Source organism: Rhinoderma darwinii, chromosome 6 (genome assembly GCF_050947455.1).
Source record: "Rhinoderma darwinii isolate aRhiDar2 chromosome 6, aRhiDar2.hap1, whole genome shotgun sequence".
NCBI classification, from domain to species: domain Eukaryota; kingdom Metazoa; phylum Chordata; class Amphibia; order Anura; family Rhinodermatidae; genus Rhinoderma; species Rhinoderma darwinii.
In genome coordinates, this window is record NC_134692.1 from 60,488,021 (window position 1) to 60,510,716 (window position 22,696).

General features: G+C 44.0%; 1 protein-coding gene across 8 annotated transcripts in view; it reads left to right on the forward strand.

Moving 5' to 3' along the window:
- ADAM23 (ADAM metallopeptidase domain 23) overlaps positions 1-22,696 on the forward strand; it is a 199,787-nt gene that overhangs the window by 74,266 nt on the left and 102,825 nt on the right. For all 8 annotated transcript variants that reach the window (XM_075829866.1, XM_075829862.1, XM_075829863.1 and 5 more), the window contains exons 7-9: positions 8,239-8,311; positions 8,873-8,946; positions 13,612-13,677. In XM_075829866.1, the coding sequence (XP_075685981.1) occupies positions 8,239-8,311; positions 8,873-8,946; positions 13,612-13,677 (213 nt within the window). The remainder of the gene's footprint in view (positions 1-8,238; positions 8,312-8,872; positions 8,947-13,611; positions 13,678-22,696) is intronic.

The following is a 22,696-nucleotide window of genomic DNA, read 5'->3' on the forward strand; positions in this document are numbered from 1 at the left end:
ATCGCTCATACAATACACTGCAATACAAATGTATTGCAGTATAGTAATTTTTACAGGATTCTGCTAAGCCCTGTCAGAGGCAGGGCTTAGCAGAGGCAGACAGAAGGCAGACCTTGGGGGCCTTCGTTAGGCCCCCGGGCTGCCATGACAACCAATTGCAATTGCATTGCGGGGGGCTGTTGGACTGTCGGAGGGGGAGATCCTCCTCCTAATGGTTTAAATGCCATAAGGGACATTTATGACATAGCCACAGGATATGTCATAAATGGCAGATAGATGCGGGTCGAAACCTCTGGGATCCGGACCTATCTCTAGAACAGGGCCATTCTAAACTCAATTCTAGCTTTTTGTGCTCACGCTGCCTCCTCGCCACTTCCTGATTACATGGTCGGGAGTTACGGAAACAACATAACTCACTGAGCTATGCTGTTTCCGTAAACTCCCATAGTAGTGAATGGCAGTTACGGAAGCTGCGTAGCATGCGAACACTCGGCTGTTTCTGTAACTCCTGACCATGTAATCAGTAAGTAGCCGGGAGGCAGCTTGTGCACAAAAAGCTAGAATGGGCTTTAGGGGGCCCTGTTCTAGAGATAGGTGCGGGTCCCAGAGGTAGGACCCGCATCTATCTGAAATTTATGATATATCCTGTGGATATGTCACAAATGTCCTTCATGGGGAAACCCCTTTAACTAGTTAAACGGCCAGAAACAGTGCGATTGCTGTTCCTGGCCATTAGAGCATCGTGTCGCCTGTAAAACCCAGGTGACACCTGCAGTGTATCGAACCGGCTCCGCGCATGAGCTTGCTACAAACATCACTCCTCCCCGCACCATGACATGCTGACACGGGTCGGGAAGTGGTTCAGGAAGCGGCCAGAGGGGCTCTGGCGCAGCAGGGCTCCTTGACTGACGACTATAAGACGCAGGGACTTTTTAGCAAGATTTATTCTTGCTAAAATGTGCATCTTATAATCCGAAAAATACAGTGTAGCGTAAAACTACACCTCACAGGAACTTGACAGGGTATTTCCCATTGAGAAGCTGTTTGGTACGTATTTAAAGTGTATTTCGGAGTGTAATATGAGAATTTTAAACTTTGAAATACGTCCGAAAATATGCTGTGTGAATATGGCCTTAGAAGCAGTACCAACTGTAGATAGTACCACATCTACAGATGAAAGGCTGCCCCTTGACTGAATGGTGGGTAAAGGTATCTCCCCACAATTGGAAAGCAATTTTCGAACCAGGTTCGTTCCTTGTGAGTAGCCTAATGGGTACCATTTTTGGTTATACACTCATCAGCTTATTTGTGTTAATTTCTTAGTTACATTTTCTACATATGAAATATAGGAACATTTAATGTTTTCCTTAACTCCAATCATCATATCTTGTGTGCTGAACAAAATCACCCCAACTATACTTTGCATAAAATAATATTATTTTTGTGTAGTCAGCACTTAATTAATACATTATAGCAAAAAACATTTACATTCATATACTTTCCTTTTTGTAAATTCTGCTGTCTACATAGAAGTTAAGTACAGTTTTTCCGCTTACCAGTATAAATTATACCTTCAGAATGACTGCGAGATGTCTGACAGCAAATGTTCTGCTTGGGAAATCGCATAGGCGTTCCAATGTTCGAGACTGTAAAATTGTGCTGATTCATACTTGTCGACTGACGCTGCTAGCTTTTTCCACTTGAGCAGGACGTGACCAGAGCCACCAATATGCTGAGAACTTTTCAAGGATTCTGAAAGTCATCCAGTGATTTTGTTTGTTTGACATATTTGTAAAGCTAAAGTAGCATCGATAAATCCAATGTCTTAACGTAAAGCTAACATTTAGGTTAACTTCAGTATACATCCAACCCACCTGCCCACCCCCGAGTGACAACTTGTCGCTAGTGACTTTCAAATTGATGGCACTAGGCTACTTTATTCTAATCCCATACAAACCCTTTAAGAAGAGTGAGGATTGATTTCCAATACAAACATATTGGTGTGATAGCCATTTCAAACTGAGTTAAAGGCAAAATCCAGTAAAGAGTTTGCCATAGTAATTATTTGGACTTATATACTATAAGTGCTGTACTCCACAGGCCTCAGATAAAATAGTTCTGCATCTACCTAGAAACTAGTAACCAGGTTCCAACTCCACACCCTTCATAGAACACACGAACGTGGTATGAATCTGTATTACTGCAGCCATAGACTGCTATGCGCCCAAACTGTACCTCCATGTGCCTCCGATTTTATGTGGCCACACAGTTTTTTTTCGAATGGAATCCATATGCATCTATGAAAATATCCCCATTATGCACGTGCTCTTTTCTAGAGGAAGCTTCTAGAGTAGATTACATTATATTGTACTCGAGATCTAACAGGCAGGCAGATCAAGAAATGATCTTTGGCCGTACAACCTGTGTCGCAATCAATATAGTTGTTTAGCCCTAGCCTTGAGACAATTGTGTGCTGCCTTACAACCAGTTAAAAACATGGAAGTGTGCAAGGGTATGAAATCAAAACGTTGCTCCCAAGGGGTACCACTTAACACTTTGCCCCTTCTAACAGGAGGAGCGGCGGTCCATATTTGATTTGATTAGGATGTTGCATACCGAATGTCGCAGCTGTTTCATATCCGATTCTGTTCCAACATGCAGAAAAAGGGCTCATGCAAACACGCGTGGAGCCTGTACGGCAGGGCGCGGAGATGATACAGCTCCTAATATAAATTTGGTGTTGCACAGCCTTCGTTCACTGTAGTACAAGCATCATATGTATGGAGGTACTTTCCCTCAGGCTGGATTCACACGACTGTGTTCAGTCCGTGATATACTATCAGTCCCTGCCTCTCCGCAGAAATACTGTCCCATACAGTAATCATGTTTTCAGTACGGGACAGTATTCCTGCGGAGAGGCTGGGACTCCTAGCATCATAGATAACTATGATGCTAGAAGCACGGCTCCCTGAACTGTGGTCGGTCCGGGACATACGGCCGACATACGGTCCGTATATCACGGACCGAACACGGCCGTGTGAATCCGGCCTTAAAAGCATTACTTCTAGATTAGAATACCTCCGTACATGCGGAGTCCAATTGAGCATACCAGCATTTTTTTTCTGCTGGACTAAAAAAAAAACTCTGTATGATATCGGAAGCATATAGATAGCGCCACACAGCCCCCCCCTGTTAATAGTGCTACACCTCCCCTATAGATAGTGCCCCACACAGCCCCCTGTAGATAGAGCCACCCCCTGTAGATAGTGCCACACACTCCCCCCTGTAGATAGCATCACACCCCCCTGTAGATAGCGAACCAGAGCCCCCCTGTAGATACCGCACACAGAACCCCTGTAGAATGCGCTATACCCCCGTTTCCCTAGTTAGTGCCACACATACCTGTCCCCGTTCCAGCACCATCCTCTTCTCTGACGATGCAGGAATGGGCGCATCCAGCGGAGCAACACAAGCAATGCGATGACGTTATTGCGCCGCCTGCATCACAAAAAAAGACCGAATGGCACCTTGCCAGTGATGACAATTGTATCCGCATCCAAAGGACGCGGATACAATTGAGTCCAGGGGCCTTCAGTTTTGTCGCGCTTTTTGCCGCGATCTCCGGCAGAAGCGTGACAAAACTGCGATGTGGCCTTTGGGACCTATGGAGATCCGCCACTGGCTACCCATCTCTACTGCAGGACTGTACTAGCTTGGTTTTTACATACAGAAACTTCTATTTATGCTGGATTCTTCTTGTTACACCTGCTGCATACAAATTGCAGGAACATACATAGATAAATTAACTGCTTATCTCTATAAGGGGCTGCTTAATCCAAAAAAAGTCCTGCAGAGTGTTTGCGTTGGTCACAGCCTCACATAGTACAGTTAAAGGGGTTTTCCACGACCGGACGGCGGATGACCTATCCACAGCATAGGTCATGAGTATATGATCGGTGGGGGTCCGACACCCAGACCCCGCACCAATCAGCTTCCCCGGCTACCTCCGGGCACCGGATATCCATGCCAGAAGCAGATGGCTCCGGTTGTGTAAAACCCCTTCAACCTCCTATGTGCTTAAGCAGATATGTGTACAATATTCTCCAATTTCAAAACTTCCTTCAAAATATATGTGTCTTATTGGCTGCGTCACCTTGCAGCTTTGTCAACGCCCTTTTCCGCTAAACCACGCCTCTTGCCAGATGAGTTTCAAAAAGTGTCTAAAACACTTTATAAACGTGACGCACGGCATGTACGTCAGAAATCTGTCTCAATTTGAGCTAGAATTCTGGCTCATTTTGACTAGTAAATCTTCCCCATTGTCTCTGCTATATAGGCATGTATGTATAAACAAAGCAAGTTCATATAGCCACAAATTATCAAATTCTTAGCACATAGTAATGTTAGTTATTTTGATCTGTATCATAGAGAATATAAGGGAGAATTTATTAAGACTGGCATTTCATACGCCAGTCCTAATATAAAGAGTGCTGCAGTAAAATGCACCAGAAAGGGAAACCTACCCAGAAAATTACAGGTGTAGATTTCTGCTGTTACTTACATCAGTTTCTGTCATAAATTATAGTGAATTCTGACCCCTCCTGTAAGCAGCGTGAATTTTTTTTGCGACTTTTGCAAATTGCGACACTGAGCCGTGCTTGCTAGTCACAGTAAAATCACCGTAATATAGTGCAACATCAATGTTTCCCTAAGGGCACGTTCAGACGTGGCGGATTTGCAGCAGATTTCCACTCTGCACATGTGGAAGTGGAAATTCGCAGCAGACTTTTATTCCTTTGGTTTGTATATCATTTTAGTTTACTTCCAGAGAACAGTTTTAACAAGATGAACCTTGTATATCATCCATATGCAATGTTCTGTCACCATTTGTCACCTTTACATGCAATAAATAATATTACTTCTGCTTTAATTTTCACATTTCCAAGCTCCTTGATCTATGTTTAAACATGGCAGCTTGTGATAAAACTCAAATGTGCCATTCTTTATCATAGTCTCCTAACATGTAGACTGAAGACAAATTCTGTTGATCTTTTTCCAATAACTAGTTACTTTTATGTAAGAATAATTTCTGCTTTTTGCTCTGTGGCATCCATGACTGAGGACATCGATAGCACATGAATTTTCAGGTGGAGTGGTTAAAGGCAATTAATGCTAAATTTATCCAAGCACAGAATATTTAGCACCATGATCTATTGCACTGTCAATATGACTAATGCCTTGTGCCAAAAATGCCTAGCAATGGGGCCAAGTGCAGAATGGTAACGGCAGCTATTCATTTTTTGCTTAATGCAGACAAACAAAACTAGAACATTAATGGACTTGTCTCCTGGTAACCATAACAAGTACATAAGATGAACATAATTTCATATTTAGGTCCCACATTTCTTAATATATCTTTTATCATTTAACTCTATGGTATGGTAGTGTGAAGAGAAGCAGGGAATTTGGAGTCCTGTATCAGAAAAACAGAGCTCCGAACCTCACTAAGATATATTATGTAACATCATTTTGGCAGATTAAAACATATTAATGTTCATAGTTGGAGGCACACTGTAACCCCTTCTCCGTAATAGTATGTCACAACTTGCTGCCGTACTGTTACAACACGGAGAGCTGAGCTGGCGCCAGGAACTGAGGTGGCGCCATCACTTACGGGCGTTGGCTGTAATATACAGCTAACATATCGCTCTAACAACTGGCATCGGAGGTAAGGATCAGTTAGTGGTCGCAGCATCTAAGTGTTTTACAGAGGGAGGGAACTTCCTCTGTACCCCGGAGGCCCCCCGCGAGCGATTGCTATGACAACCGGAGGCCTAACAATGGCCTCCTGGCTAGCCATTTATGGAAGCCTAACAGGCTGCTTGAAACTGACAGATATAATATATTGAACTACATATGTAGTTCAATATATTATACCTGCAATTAAAAGATCAAGCAATCATTCCCCTAGTTGGAATGTAAAAAGAAAGTAAAAACGAAAAAGTTAGGGCTCTCAGGCTATGGTGACACCAAAACATTATTTATTTTTAGAAAAATCTGTTTTTATTGTGTTAAAATAGTAAAACATAAAAAATACTCTACAAATTTCGTATTGCTGTAAATGTATCGATCGACCGAATAAAGTTAACACGGTTTTTAATTCCGCATGGGGAATGCCGAGTCAAAGGCTCGGTTCACACGACCTATATTCAGGCGTAAACGAGGCGTATTATGCCTCGATTTACGCCTGAAAATACGGCTCCAATGCATCGGCAAACATCTGCCCATTCACTTGAATTGGTTTGCCGATGTACTGTGCCGACGACCTGTCATTTACGCGTCGTCGTTTGACAGCTGTCAAACGACGACGCGTAAAATGACTGCCTCGTAAAAGAAGTGCAGGACACTTCTTTGGACGTAATTTGAGCCGTTTTTCATTGAATTCAATGAAGAACAGCTCTAAATTATGGCCGTCAATGACGCCTCGCAAAATGCGAGGACGAGCAACTACGTCTGCAATTACGGAGCTGTTTTCTCCTGAAAACAGCTCCGTAATTTCAGCCGTAATGGTCGATATCGTGTGCACATACCCAAAATGTAAAAACAGTGCCAGAAATGTTATTATTGGTCTCTTCGCCTCCCAAAAAAAGGAATAAAAAGTGATAAATTGCATGTACCCCAAAACAGTACTTCTAAAAACTACAGCTTTTCCCACAAAAACAAGCTCCCACACTGTTCCAAGTTTGGTATATATATATATATATATATATATATATATATATATATTGTGGGGGTTTAGCATCAGGAGAGGTTGGTACAGCGGTTTCTTAGTAGCCAGAGACAGGGACACCGTGCATTAAAGTTCATAACAGGGCTTTGCCTGTGTTTTATTCTTGTCAAAGAAACAGCCTCTTGTATAAAGTGACACAGTGCCGACTAAGAAAAAGAAACATTACATATTCACTTGTTTCCGTTCCCATGTTGTTCTTTTCTGACCAGCCCTGCTGCAGCGAAACAACGCAGGCAGAATGATGTCATTGCACGCTTGCATCACAAGTACAGCATTTAATGGTGGTGCAGGGAACTGATAGTTCTCTTGCTTCGCTAGTTAGCAGTTTAATTGTATCCGCATCCTTGTCTGTATTTCACTAAGGCCGGGTTTACACGAGCGTGTGCGTTTTGCGCATGCAAAAAACGCAGCGTTTTGCGTGCGCAAAAGGCACTTAACAGCTCTGTGTGTCATCTCCGTTTGGATGTTTGTAAACAGAAAAGCCTGTGGTGCTTTTCTGTTTACATTCATAGCTTGACAGCTGTTGCGCGAATCACGCGCGTCACACGGAAATGCTTCCGTATGGCATGCGTGATATTCACGCAGCCATTGACTTCAATGGGTGCGTGATGCACGAACAACGCACAAATATAGGACATGTCGTGAGTTTTTCGCAGCGGACGCCCGCTGCGCAAAAATCACGGACTGTCTGCACTGCCCCATAGACTAACATAGGTCCGTACGACACATGTGAAAATCACGCGCGTTGCACGGACGTATATCACGCTCGTATAAACGTGCCCTTAGGCTGCAGATACAGTGAAGGTGACCTTTCGGTCATGGGCTTCAGAAAGGCCAATTCATGTCTGAAACATCGCCTTCACTATATCTGCGACTTTTGATGGAATAATGACATGGTTACTTCTAGCAATCTGGTGCACTGGCAATACATGTTTTTTGGAGATGTCCCTAGAAATTCTGTATTGATTTGTTGTAAGATATTAATATACGACTAATATCTAATGCTGCAGAAAGTGTAGATGCCTTGGTGACTCTGTAACTAAATAAGGGCAGCACACCTACTAAAATAATTGTTATAATTTAGATTCTGTGTATCCTAGAAGTAGCTACAAGAGGAAGTTGGTAGAGGCTGGAGGCACAGATGCTGATACAGGAAAAACATTGATCGAAGAAGAAGGGTTCTCAGTTCCCAGCCCAGCCATGGCTGTATTCACGTTACTTTCAGAATATGTGTGCAAAAAATCGTCAGGACTGCATACCTTTTATTTCACTGTATTAAAAAGTGTGGTCGACTATGGCTGCCACTGGGCGACATGTTGGTATACAAGTTGCATATCTCACAGCTAAAGCTCAGCATATATGTTGGGGGAGATCTTCCAGGCATGAAGCCTAAGTTTACATTTTTGAACATAGATGTGCTTTAATTTGTGATTTTTGTTTTTTCTTAGGAAAGCACAAGCCGACCACATATCATAGAAAAAGCCCTAGGGTCCCAAATCTCCAAACTTCCAAATCATTCAGGTACCTTAAACCATGACTATAAATACTGTACATTCATGTTATCTCAGACTCGGCAGTAATCCACGTCTTGTCATAAACTGGATCATTTTGGGATTATTCTGCTCTGTGTTAATAATTCAAATTTCTTGTCCTTCTTAAAGGATCTGTCATGTGACACTCTACTAATTCATCTAGTAGATGCTGTACTTAAAGAGCGTGCTCGTGTTCTAGTGCAGTGCACCCACTGAACAACCCCTAAAATCTGTTTGAGTGGACGTTCAAGGGTGCGCTGTATTATAATGAAGGCCTGAGAGCTGAGGGGGAATCACATGGTTAGCATTTCCACACTCGTACATGAAGACTATTGGAATGATAAAGGCCAGATCTCTCAGGCAGTCAGTATATCTAGTTTATAGATTGTGACAGATCCTAAGTAAAAAATAAGAGTCATCTAGGTATACTTTTAGTATAGCACTATTAGTACATAGAAATAGAATACAAATTATAATGATGATGCTGCCAATGATAATTATTGTTATTTCAACTCTTTTTTCATCTTCGTTATACTTCCGGGAGAGGCAGAAAGGAAAGTCAACGAGCAGCCATTCTTTGCACAAACACAATGGCTGCGAAGAAGAAGAAAAAGAGCACTGAATGTAAGTGAAAATGGAAAATGTAGATCCTAAAAAATATATAAACATATAGGCATTAAGATACATCTCATTTTTCAAAATGTAACTTGAATGTAATCTCTAGGGCTTGTCCACACGTAATGGAATTGATGCATATTTTCCGTCCGGAATTGCGGATGGAAATTACGCAGCAGAATACAGTAGCAGTAAAGTGGGTGAGATTTAACAAATATACACACGCTGCGTAAAATTTCCGACTAGAAATTCACCTGCGGTGCGTATTTTTCGTACTGCAGCATGTCAATTCTTGGTGCGAAAAGTGGACTGAATTTCAAAATTGCGTTTTTTACTGCACAAAGTGGTTCGGGTTTTCTGCAGGGGAATGTCTGCTAGTTTTAACAGAAATGCTGCAGTAATTTTCTGCAGCAATTCCGTAATGTGTGGACAAACCCTTATAACAATGTACGTTCACATGAGTTGTTACATGGATGTTGATTAAACCATCTTCAATGTCTAAAGATTGACGATTCTCCAGTCTTTTAGAATAGAGAAGCTGATTGCCTGGAAAGCACCACAGTTTCATTCACTCAGAAATAAGATCAGTTCAAGGTTCTTATATCTAAGCGGATTGTAGTAACCTTGTCATCATTCTCCATAGTTGCTTGAAAACCACCATTATTATAACAAATGAAAATATGAAAAAACAAACAAAAAAAACCCATAAATTCTTCATAAAATTGAAAATCACTAGTAAATATTCATCTTTTCTTTGTATTTAGTTGGATTCCTTTCTGGGAAATAGTGGTTATAACAATTGCAAGTATTATATTTGCCACAGGAGTTGTCATCCAGCTTTTTCAGACTACTGAACAATGAGGGTATGTTCACACGCAGTGTTTTCAGGTGTATTTTGGGGCGTTTACGCCTTGAAAAACGCCTGAAAAGACGGAAACTGAATGCCTACAAACATCTGCCCATTGAAATCAATGGGAAAAACAGCATTTAGTTCATACCTGGCGTCTTTTTACGCCTCTGTTTTAAAAAACGGAGCGTAAAAAGACGAACATTAGGGTATGTTCACACGCAGTGAGCAAAAACGTCTGAAAGTACGGAGCTGTTTTCAGGCGAAAATAGCTCCTGATTTTCAGAAGTTTTTTTAACAACTCGCGTTTTTTGCGGCGTTTTTTACGGCCGTTTTTGGAGATGTTTTTCAATGGAGTCAATGAAAAACGCCTCCAAAAACGTCCCAAGAAGTGTTCTGCACTTCTTTTGACGAGCCGTCATTTTACGCGCCGTATTTTGATAGCGTCGCGTAAAATAAAGGCTCATGGGAACAGAACATTGTAATTCCCATTGAAAGCAATGGGCAGATGTTTGTAGGCATATTAGGGGCGTTTTTCCAGGCGTAATTCGAGGCGTAAAACGCCCGAATTATGTCTGACATCACTGCGTGTAAGGGTATCTGCACACGATAACGGCAATTACGTCTGAAATTATGGAGCTGTTTTCAGGAGAAAACAGCTCCTGAATTTCACACGTAATTGCATGTACTGGCGATTTGCGCCGCGTCTTTTTCGGACGTAATTTGGAGCTGTTCTTCAATGAAAAACGGCTCTAATTACGTCCCAAGAAGTCTCCTGCACTTCTTTTGACGAGGCTGTAATTTTACACGCCGTCTTTTGACAGCGACGCGTAAAATGGCAGGTCGTCAGCACAGTACATCAGCAAACCCATTGAAAGTAATGGGCAGATGTTTGTCGGCGTAATGGAGCCGTTCTTTCAGACGTAATTCGAGGCGTAAAACGCCTTCATTACGTCTGAAAATAGGTCGTGTGAACCCAGCCTAATTAACATACCCTTAGGGTATGTGCACACGTAGTGACCAAAAACGTCTGAAAATCCAGAGCTGTTTTCAAGGGAAAACAGACCCTGCTTTTCAGACGTTTTTTGACCAACTCGCATTTTTCGCGGCGTTTTTCGCGCCGTTTTCGCGGCGTTTTTTACGTCCGTTTTTGGAGCTGTTTTCATTGGAGTCTATGAGAAAACAGCTCCAAAAACGTCCAAAGAAGTGTCCTGCACTTCTTTTGACGAGGCTGTATTTTTACGCGTCGTCGTTTGACAGCTGTCAAACGACGATGCGTAAATAACAGGTCGTCTGCACAGTACGTCGGCAAATCCATTCAAATGAATGGGCAGATGTTTGCCGACGTATTGTAGCCCTATTTTCAGACGTAAAACGAGGCATAATACGCCTCGTTTACGTCTGAAAATAGGTAGTGTGAACCCAGCCTAAACAGAAGTAGCATGTCACTTCTTGAGGCGTTTTTTGGAGCTGATTTTCCATTGAACACTATGAAAAACACCCCAAAAAAACGCCTCAAAAGAAGCTCCAAATAAAAGAAGCTTCATTTTCTGCTTTCAAAAATGCCTGAAATTCAGAGGCTGTTTTTGGTTAAGGGTATGTTCATACGGCCTATTTACGGACGTAATTCGGGCGTTTTAACCCCCGAATTACGTCCGAAATTACGGCTTGAAAGCGTTGACAAACATCTGCCCATTGAAAGCAATGGGCTGACGTTTGTCTGTTCACACGAGGCGTATATTTACGCGTCGCTGTCAAAAGACGGCGCGTAAATAGACGCCCGCGCCAAAGAAGTGTCATGTCACTTCTTCAGACGTAAATGGAGCCATTTTCCATGGACTCCATGGAAAACCAGCTCCACTTACGTCCGTAATGGACGCGGCGTTCAAGTGCCTGCACATGCTGTTATGGCTGAAATGACGGGGCTGTTTTCTCCTGGAAACAGCCCCGTAATTTCGGCCGTTACGGACGCTGCCGTGTGAACATACCCTTAGCGTGTGAACATACCCTGAGTCTGGATTCACACAAAGAGTTTTGCTGCGCTTTTGTGTGTTTTTTTGTGCGTTTTTGTGCGTTTTTTTAGTGCAGCCAGATGTTACATTAAAGTTTATAGTAAAATATCAAATGCACTACACATAACTGCGTTTTTGTTTATGGCATTTTTAAGGCAATTCTGCGGTCGGTGAAGTTTTTTCCCAAACGCCAGCATGCTCTGGGTATGGTGTATTCTCAGGAGTTTTTCCCATAGGCTTCTCTAAAGGACTTCAAAAACTGCTGAAAAAAAGCTTGTACAAAATTACTCAAAATGAAAAACGCCTTAAAAAAACGCATATTACATTTTCTGTGAGGAAAGGAGGTCTACAGCCCTTTTATTCTAGAAATTGATGATGGTCTTTGCTCACAGACTCCAAATGTGATCTTCTGTCATGTCGCTGGATTTCCCTTAATTGTTCTGTTTTGTACAGTTGTAGCAAAGTTTAACTTGACTCTGATAACTTGATGCAACGTGATATCACACAACTAGAGCCATTGAAAAGCCTTTGAAAAAGTCAAGTTAAAGTTTGTTGCCACTGTGTATTTAACGCATTAAGGCTTTTTCTTCACATCTGAGTCGGAGCTCCGTCAGACCGGGAACCAACAAACGGAAACCAAATGGAAACCATAGCTTTCCAGTAGTATTACCGTTGATTTCAATGGTAACGCTTCCGTTGCTAATGGTTTGCGTTCGTGTCTGTTTTGTAAGGTTTCCGTTTTCTTGACGGAATCAATAGCGCAGTCGACTATTGTTTCCGTTTGGTTTTGTTCGTGGGTTCCCCTGACAGAAAGGTCTAACGGAGTGCATGAATGGAACTCTGGCGTAGATGCGAACTAAGCCTAAGGGTATGTTCACACGCTTACTAAAAAACTTCTGAAAATCCGGAGCTGTTTTCAAGGGAAAACAGCTCCTGATTTTCAGATGTTTTTTTAAGCAAACTCGCATTTTTCGCTGCGTTTTTTACGGCCGTTTTTGCAGCTGTTTGCCTATAAAGGCAATGAAAAACGGCTCAAGAAGTGACATGCACTTCTTTTTCTTTGGAGTTTTTTTTTAAAAACGGCAGCGGAAAAAAACAGCCTATCAAAATAGAACGCTGGTTTTCCCATTGAAATCAATGGGCAGATGTTTGGAGACGTTCTGCTTCCGATCTTTCGACTATTTTTCGGCCGTTTACGGCCTGAATAACGGCCGAAAATAAGCTGTGTGAACAAACCCTTAGGCTGGGTTCACACGACCTATTTTCAGACGTAAACGAGGCGTATTATGCCTCGTTTTACGTCTGAAAATAGGGCTACAATACGTCGGCAAACATCTGCCCATTCATTTGAATGGGTTTGCCGACGTACTGTGCAGACGACCTGTCATTTACGCGTCGTCGTTTGACAGCTGTCAAACGACGATGCATAAAAATACAGCCTAGTCAAAAGAAGTGCAGGACACTTCTTTCAGACGTAATTTGAGCCCTTCTTCATTGAACTCAATGAAGCACAGCTCAAAATTTACGGCTGTCAGAGAAGCCTCACAAAATGCGAGGAGGAGCATTTACGTCTGAAACGAGGCAGCTGTTTTCTCCTGAAAACAGTCTGTCTTTTCACACGTAAATGCCTGCTACCGTGTGCACATACCCTTAGAGTCAAGATAAAGATTGCTACATCTGTACATCAAAAAAACAAAAAATCATAGGAAAATATTTTTATTTAGCAGTTTCATTCACGTTCACATACTTTTGCTGGTAACAATTAAAATGCACAAACATTGTCTTAGCGTATGTACTATAATATATCCACAACAGGTGCCCCGTGGAGTATTTGAAGAAATGAAATATGTGGAACTTATGATTGTAAATGACCATCAAATGGTAAGCCATACTTTTATTTATTATATAATATACACTTCAGTACTTTCCCAGGGAAGGACTGTTGTGAAAATAAAATACTAAAAACTAATGGATTGTCCTGTGAAGTGTTTATTGCATGTGGAGTATTTATTGCATGTGGGGTGTTTATTGCATGTGGGGTGTTTATTGTTGTCACGTTTCTGTGGCTCCTTGACCAGTAGTATAACGTATTCTGCTGCTCTTTTCTATCATTAATATGGGGGAGACATCAGGATCCATTACAGAATGGACATAACATATCCGTTTTTGCTTCTATACGAACAAAAGCCATAATGCCACTCTGATCACAGGCTTATCTAACCTCTTTATATACACCAGAGCAGGAAAGAAAAGTTACAATAGCTGGGCTTATTTACAAGTATGTCAGCAACCGTCAGATGGTACCAAAACAATGTTAGGGCCTGTTCACATCTGCGTTCGCCTTCCGTTCAGGGGTTCCGCCGGAGGTTTCCGTCGTGGAACCCCGCAACGGAAAGTCAAACGGAAACCACAGCTTCCGTTTGCATCACCATTGATATCAATGGTGATGGAAACATTGCTAATGGTTTCCGTTTGTCGCGTTCCGGCAGGTTTCCGTTTTTTCAACGGAATCAATAGCGCAGTCGACTTCACTATTGATTCCGTCTAAAAAACGGAAACCTGCCGGATCGGTGACAAACTGAAACCATTAGCAGTGTTTCCGTCAACATTGATATAAATGGTGATGCAAACGGAAGCTGTGGTTTCTGTTTGACTTGCGGGGTTCCACGACGGAAACCTCCGACGGAAACCCTGAACGGAAAGCGAACGCTGATGTGAACCGGCCCTTAGGCTATGTTCACATCTGCATCGGGGTCCCGTTCTGATGTTCCATCTGAGCTTTCCGTCAGAACGGGACCCTGAACGGACACAAACTGACACGAACGGAAACCAGAGGTTTCTGTTTCCATCACTATTGATTTTAATGGTGACCGATCCGGTGCCCGTGGTTTCCGTTTGTCTCTGTTGTGCACCGGACCTGTCGTTTTGCCGGAAGCAATAGCGTGATGGGTTCCACCCTGAACACCACAGGGAATGCTGTCCGGAAAATCGCACCATATTGTGGTGCGTTTTTCTGGCGAAATTTCCGCTGCGAAGCGGCGCCGGAAAAATAAAAATAAAGCGTTCATACTTACCCCCTTCCTCTTCTCGGCGCGTAGTCTGGCCTCCTGGGATGACACTGTAGGCCATGTGACACTGCAGCATGTGATTGTCTGCAGCGGTCACATGGCCTACAACGTCATCCAGGGAGGCCGAACTAGGGAAGAAGCAGAAAACTCTGGGTAACTTTTTTTCTTACTTACGATTTTTGTGGCGTAATCGCGGTGATTCTGCTGCAAATATCGGAACACACGCTACTTTGTTGCGGGTTTAAGCACTCCATTGAATTCAATGGGAAAACCCGCAACGGAAGAGCTGCGAATACGCAGCATTAATGGACAAGCTGCGGTTGAAGAAACTGCACTGCAAGTCAACTTCTGTGCGTTTTTGTCGGCGGCATTTTTCCACAGTGTGCGGACTGGATTTGTTGAAATCTCACCCACACTGCTGCTACTGTAAAACGCTGCGGATTTTCCGCAATGAATCCGTTGTGGAAAATCGGCAGTGTTTACTCTGTGTCTGTTCTAAGGGTATGTTCACAAGCTTAACAAAATATGGCTGAAAACACGGAGCTGTTTTCAAGCGAAAACAGCTCCTGATTTTCAGCCGGTTTTTTTAAGCAATCTAGCGTTTTTCACAGCGTTTTTGGAACTGTTTTTCTATTGAGTCAATGAAAAACGGCTCCAAAAACGGATCAAGAAGTGACATGCACTTCATTTTACGGGGCGTCTTTTTACGCTCCGTTTTTTGAAAATGAGGCGTAAAAAAAGCCCCGTCGGAACAGAACGCCGTATTTCCTATTGAAATCAATGGGCAGATGTTTGTAGGCGTTATGATTCCGATTTTTCAGCCGTTTTTTAGGGACGTTTACGGCCGAAAATAGCCTGTGTGAACATACCCTAACAGAGTCATTTAAGGTATGGATAACTTACAATGGCCATACACATTAGATAATTGTCAGCAGATCACGCTAATGTGAACAAGGCTTGACGACAGTCCAATGTGTATGAGAGCAGTCTCATTGTCCCACTTCTATTGAGGAAAACAATGGTCAACATGTTGAATTTTAATATGCCTGAACATTTATTCAGCCAGGTGATAATCGTTGCCAGATGTACCTTGCGGCTGCTTATCCCCTCCCCTATGTCAATTAACATGCATGCTCAGACACCGGAGTAAGGGTATGTGCACACGTAGTGTTTTCAGGCGTATTTCATGGCGTTTACGCCTCAAAAAAAGCATGAAAAAATGGAAGCAGAACGCCTCCAAACATCTGCCCATTGATTTCAATGGGAAAAACGGCGTTCTGTTCCGACGGAGCATAAAATGAAGTGCATGTCACTTCTTGATCCGTTTTTGGAGCCGTTTTTCATTGACTCAATAGAAAAACAGCTCCAAAAACGGCCGTAAAAAACGTCACGAAAAAACGCGACTTTGAATAAAAAACGTCTAAAACTCAGGAGCTGTTTTCGCTTGAAAACAGCTCCGTATATTCAGACGGTTTTTATTTTGTGTGTGCACATTCCCTTAGTAGCGCAAGTAGGAGAACGAATGTCTGAACCCTTGTAATAAACATTTGTAAAAGCTGCATAATCACCTCTTCTGCCAAATATTACGGTTTTGATGCCTACTGTTGGGAAGAGCTGGAAAGATTGGAGGGAACTTGGTAGTGAAGGCCTCTGGGTAATTACCCCTTTTGCCCTCTGTACAATCTGACCCTGGCTCACCAGCATACAGTGTAATGTGCTGTACTATATTCTCAAGCACTTCAACCTGGTGAATGGCTGCTCCCAATTTTCTTTAGTGGGTTTACTGGTAAGAAACTATGCTGTGCCCAGGAAAATATGTTCATCTTGAATGACCTTTCAACATTTCTATTTTAAGATCTGTCAAATCCAATATTAGTAGTTGATGTAATGGATTCTGCAGCAGAGTAGTATATATTTTACAGCCAGAATTATAAGGGTATGTGTACACGACCTCTTTTCAGATGTAATGGAGCCGTTTTACGCCTCGAATTACGCCTGAAAAGACGGCTCCAATACGTCGGCAAACATCTTCCCATTGCTTGCAATGGGTCTTACGATGTTCTGTGCAGACGAGCTGTCATTTTACGCGTCGCTGTCAAAAGACGGCGCGTAAAATTACTGCCGCATCAAAGAACTGCAGGACACTTCTTGGGACGTAATTGGAGCCGTTTTTCATTGACTCCAATGAAGAACAGCTCCAATTACGTCCGTAAAAGCTGCCGCGAAAAACGCGTGCACTTGTAAAAACGTCTGAAATTCAGGAACTGTTTTCACCTGAAAACAGCTCAGTAATTTCAGACGTATTTGGCGTTGCCGTGTGAACATACCCTAAATGTTACAAATAAAAAGTTGTGGTTAATAAGTAGAAAGAGGCTTAGGCTTCTTTCACAATACTATTAGTATACGTTTATAGAGGAAGAGAGGATCGAAAGATTGAATGGAAAGCAACGGTTGCGTTAGAATTACCATCGATTTCAATGGTTATTATTTTGTTTCAGTTGCTTTCCGTTTGTCTCCGTTCCCTACGTTTCTGTTTTATTCACGGAAACAAAAGCTCTGCAGACAGCACTTTTGCTTCCGTCAAAAATAACAAACGGAAACCTAGCGAACTGAGACAAATAGAAAGAAACCAAAGCAAGAGAATTACTATTGAAATTAATGGTAATTCTAACGGAACCGTTGCTTTCCGTTCAATCTTTCGATCCTATTTACCTCGGACGGAAGTGAGGTAAACGTATACTAACGGTAGTGTGAACTTAGCCTTAGGCCAGGTTCTCAAGTAGCGCAAACGCTTCGGAATTTCTGCAATGGAATTCTGTGTGGAAATTCCACAACATTTACAGAAGCAGCAAAGTGGATGACATTCTGAAAATATTATGTTTATGCTGCAGAAAGAAAACACAGCGAAAACGTTAAATTGACCTGCGGTGCGGATTTTAAATCCGCAGCATGTCAGTTTATGCTGCGTTTTCGTTACTTTTCTGTTGCGGGTTTTCCCCATTGGATTCAATGGCAATGTAAGACCCGTAACAAATAGCCAAGTACTGGGATTCCGCCGCAAAAATCGCAACAACAAAAAAGCTTAGGTATGTCCACACGTAGTGTAAATACTGTGGATTTTCCGCAACGGATATCATTGAGGAAAATCTGCAGCATAATACAGTAGCAGCAGAGTGGATGAGATTTGAACAAATCACGTCCACACGCTGCGTAAAAAATCTGCCGAAGAACCGTTCAGAAATTGACCTGCGGTGCAGTTTTTTAATCCGCAGCATGTCGAATTATGCTGCGGTTTTTTTTGGTTTTCTGCTGTAGGTTTACCCCATTGACTTTAATGGGGAGGTAAAACCTCCAACAAATAGCAGATGTTGCGATTTTTGCAGCGGAAAAGCTGCGATTCCACAACAAAAATCGCAAATCAGAAAAAAAAAGATTATATTTACCCATATATCTGCTTCTGCGTCCAGCCCAGCCTCCAGGGATGATGTTTCATCCCATGTGACTGTTGCAGCCAATCACAGGCTGCAGTGGTCACATGGGATGAAACGTCATTGTAATGGCAGGGGGTAGGGAGACGGACAAGTGAGCCCTAATCTACCCGCCACTCTGTCCCTGCCTACTTGCAACGACCCGCCCTAGGCGACGGGGTACAACTGGGCGGCGGTCCCTGCGCTCAGTAAGTGCACGACAAACACGACAAACATACAAAGGAACACAAGCAAGGAAAAGGGGCCGTTGCCCACGGCAACACCGTGAGCAACCAGAGTGGTGAACGAGCCGAGTCAAGCCAGGAGTGTGCGAGGTACAAAACGAAAAGCAGAAGAGTAGTCGGTAAGCCAGGGTCTGTATGGAGCAGGATCAAAAATAGCAGGAGCTGTAGCTGGGCCAGGAAACCACAAGGAAAGAATCACAAGCACCGAGGGACAGGAAGTGCAGGCTTAAATAGACCAAGGGCGGGAGCTAGCTGAGTCTGGCCAGGTTACGATAGGCTCTCCCACTCCTAAGCTTGCCAGCCTGAATGGTGGAAGCAGGAGTCAGTCTCAGGGATGTATTCTCAGGTGCTGACTGATTAGTTCTGGGAGTTAACCCCGAAGCTGTGCCTGGCAGATCCTTTACAGTACCCCCCCTTTTATGAGGGGCCATCGGACCCTTTCTAAGTGGACCTGGCTTACTGGGGAAACGCAGGTGGAACCTCCTGACCAATACCCCAGCGTGAACATCCCGGGCGGGTACCCAAGTCCTCTCCTCGGGCCCGTATCCTCTCCAATGGACCAGGTACTGGAGGGAGCCTTGGACCATCTTGCTGTCCACAATCCTGGCCACCTCGAATTCCACCCCCTCCGGGGTGAGGATGGGAACAGGAGGTCTCCTCGAGGGAGCCAAGGACGGGGAGCAGCGTTTGAGGAGGGAGGCATGAAACACGTCGTGTATCCGAAAAGACGGGGGTAACTCCAGCCGGAAGGAGACAGGATTGAGGACCTCAATGACCTTATACGGCCCAATAAACCGGGGAGCAAACTTCTTGGACGGAACCTTGAGACGCAAGTTCCTAGACGACAACCACACCAGATCCCCGACCATAAACAGGGGGTTAGCAGAACGTTTTTTATCAGCCTGAGTTTTTTGTACGCTCTGGGACACCTCTAGGTTTTTCTGAACCTGGGCCCAGACTGTGCACAGTTCCCGATGAACGACCTCTACCTCGGGATTGTTGGAACTACCAGGTGAAACGGAGGAGAACCGTGGATTAAACCCAAAATTACAAAAAAAAGGAGAGACCCCTGACGAGTTACTGACCCGGTTATTAAGGGAAAATTCGGCGAGGGGAATGAAAGAGACCCAATCAAATTGACAGTCAGAGACAAAACACCTTAAGTATTGTTCTAGAGATTGATTAGTCCTCTCCGTTTGGCCATTGGTTTCAGGATGGAAGGCAGAGGAGAAGGACAGATCAATCCCCAACTTCATACAGAAGGCTCTCCAAAACAATGAAACAAATTGTACCCCTCTGTCCGAAACAATATTGACAGGGACCCCATGGAGACGCAGGATGTGTTTGACAAACAAGGTAGCCAACGTTTTGGCGTTGGGTAGTTTCTTGAGGGGCACAAAGTGGCACATCTTACTGAAGCGGTCCACCACCACCCACACCACCGACTTGCCTTGGGATGGAGGCAAATCGGTGATAAAATCCATGGAGATATGTGTCCAAGGTCTCTGGGGAATGGGCAACGAACGCAGTAAGCCCGCTGGTCGGGACCTGGGAGTCTTGGACCTAGCACAAACCTCACAAGCGGCGACGTAGGCCTTAACGTCTTTAGGCAACCAAGGCCACCAATAATTTCTGGTAATGAGGTGTTTGGTACCCAGGATGCCTGGATGGCCAGATAGTGCGGAGTCATGATTTTCCCTAAGTACCCATAGCCGGAATTGCAGGGGAACAAACAGCTTGTTCTCAGGAAGTTTCCCGCGAGCTGCACCTTGATCAGCAGCAATATCAGAGACTAAATCAGAATCGATCATCAGCCTTAATATTTTTAGACCCAGCCCTATAGGTAACCAAAAAATTGAATCTGGTAAAAAATAACGCCCATCGAGCTTGTCTCGGGTTTAGCCTCCGGGCAGATTCTAGGAAAACCAGATTCTTGTGGTCGGTAAGGACCGTTACCTGGTGCCTAGCCCCCTCCAGGAAGTGGCGCCACTCTTCAAATGCCCATTTAATGGCTAAGAGTTCGTGGTTGCCAATATCATAGTTACTTTCAGTTGGCGAAAACTTCCTGGAGAAGTAGACACAGGGGCGGAGATGGGTGAGGGACCTGGTACCCTGGGACAAGACAGCCCCCACTCCCACCTCAGATGCGTCAACTTCCACGATAAATGGCTCCATTTGGTTGGGCTGAACCAGCACCGGGGCCGAGACAAAGCACTTCTTAAGGACCTCAAAAGCCTGGACAGCCTCAGGAGGCCAGTGGAGGAGATCAGCACCTTTTTTCCGAGTGAGGTCCGTAAGGGGCTTAGCGATGACCGAGAAGTTAGCAATAAATCTCCTGTAATAATTAGCGAACCCCAAAAAACACTGTAACGCCTTCAGGGAGGCAGGTTGGACCCATTCCGCCACAGTCTGAACCTTGGCGGGGTCCATGCGGAATTCATGAGGAGTGAGGATTTGACCCAAAAATTGAATCTCCTGTACCCCAAACACACATTTTTCGGTTTTGGCAAACAGTTTATTTTCCCGAAGGACCTGGAGCACCTTCCTGACATGCTCAATGTGGGAGGACCAGTCCTTGGAAAACACCAGTATGTCATCAAGGTACACTACCAGAAAAATCCCCAGGTAATTTCTCAAAATCTCATTTATGAAATTCTGGAAGACCGCAGGGGCATTACACAACCCAAAGGACATGACGAGGTATTCGAAATGGCCTTCGGGCGTGTTAAACGCAGTCTTCCACTCATCCCCCTCTTTGATGCGAATAAGGTTATACGGCCCCCGTAGATCCAATTTAGAAAACCATTGGGCCCCCTGAACCCGATTAAAGAGATCAGGAATCAAAGGAAGGGGATACTGGTTCCTTACCGTGACCTTATTCAGGCTACGGTAGTCAATGCATGGCCTAAGACCACCATCCTTCTTCCCCACGAAGAAGAAGCCAGCACCTACCGGAGAAGAAGAGGGACGAATGTAACCCTTGGCCAGGGATTCCTGGATATACACTCTCATAGCTTCACGTTCGGGACAAGAAAGATGAAATATCCTACCCTTAGGAAGCTTAGCTCCTGGTACCAATTCGATAGCGCAATCGTATCCTCTATGAGGAGGTAACACTTCGGATTCCTCCCTAGAGAAAACATCAGCGAAGTCCTGAACAAACTCGGGTAGCGTATTCGCCTCCTTAGGGGGAGAAATAGAATTAACAGAAAAACATGACGTACAACATTCATTACCCCATTTGGTTAGCTCCCCAGTATTCCAGTCAAACGTGGGATTATGCAACTGCAACCAGGGAAGACCTAGAACCAAATCGTACGATAATCCCTGCATCAACAGTACAGAGCATTGCTCCAAATGCATGGAGCCAACAAGGAGTTCAAAAACAGGGGTATGCTGTGTAAAATAACCATTAGCAAGAGGAGTGGAGTCGATACCCACTACCGGGACAGCTTTAGGCAAATCAATCAGAGGCATAGCAAGGGACATAGCAAATTCCACAGACATGATATTAGTAGAGGACCCTGAATCCACGAAGGCACTGCTGGTAGCAGACCTACCACCAAAAGGGACCTGAAAGGGAAGCAAGATCTTAGTACGTTTCATATTTACGGGAAATACCTGTGCGCCCAAGTGACCTCCCCGATGATCACTTAGACGCGGAAGTTCTCTGGCTGCAATCTTACGCTTAGGACAGTTGTTCACTTGATGCTTGTCGTCCCCACAGTAGAAGCAGAGACCATTCTTCCTGCGGAATTCTCTACGTTGTTGGGGGGACACGGAGGCCCCGAGTTGCATAGGTATCTCTGAATCTTTCGGGGAGGAACGAAGCAACGGAGCTTCGGGAGGCATCATGGGGGAGTCGGAGGAGAAAACACATAAACGTTCACGTTGTCGTTCCCTGAGACGTCGGTCAAGTCGTACCGCTAAAGCCATAACCTGGTCTAGGGAGTCAGAAGAGGGATAGCTAACTAGCAGGTCTTTCAGGGCATTCGACAGACCGAACCTAAACTGGCACCTTAAGGCAGGGTCATTCCACCGAGAAGCTACGCACCACTTCCGAAAGTCAGAGCAATACTCCTCAACAGGTCTCTTACCCTGACTTAAGGTCACCAGGTGA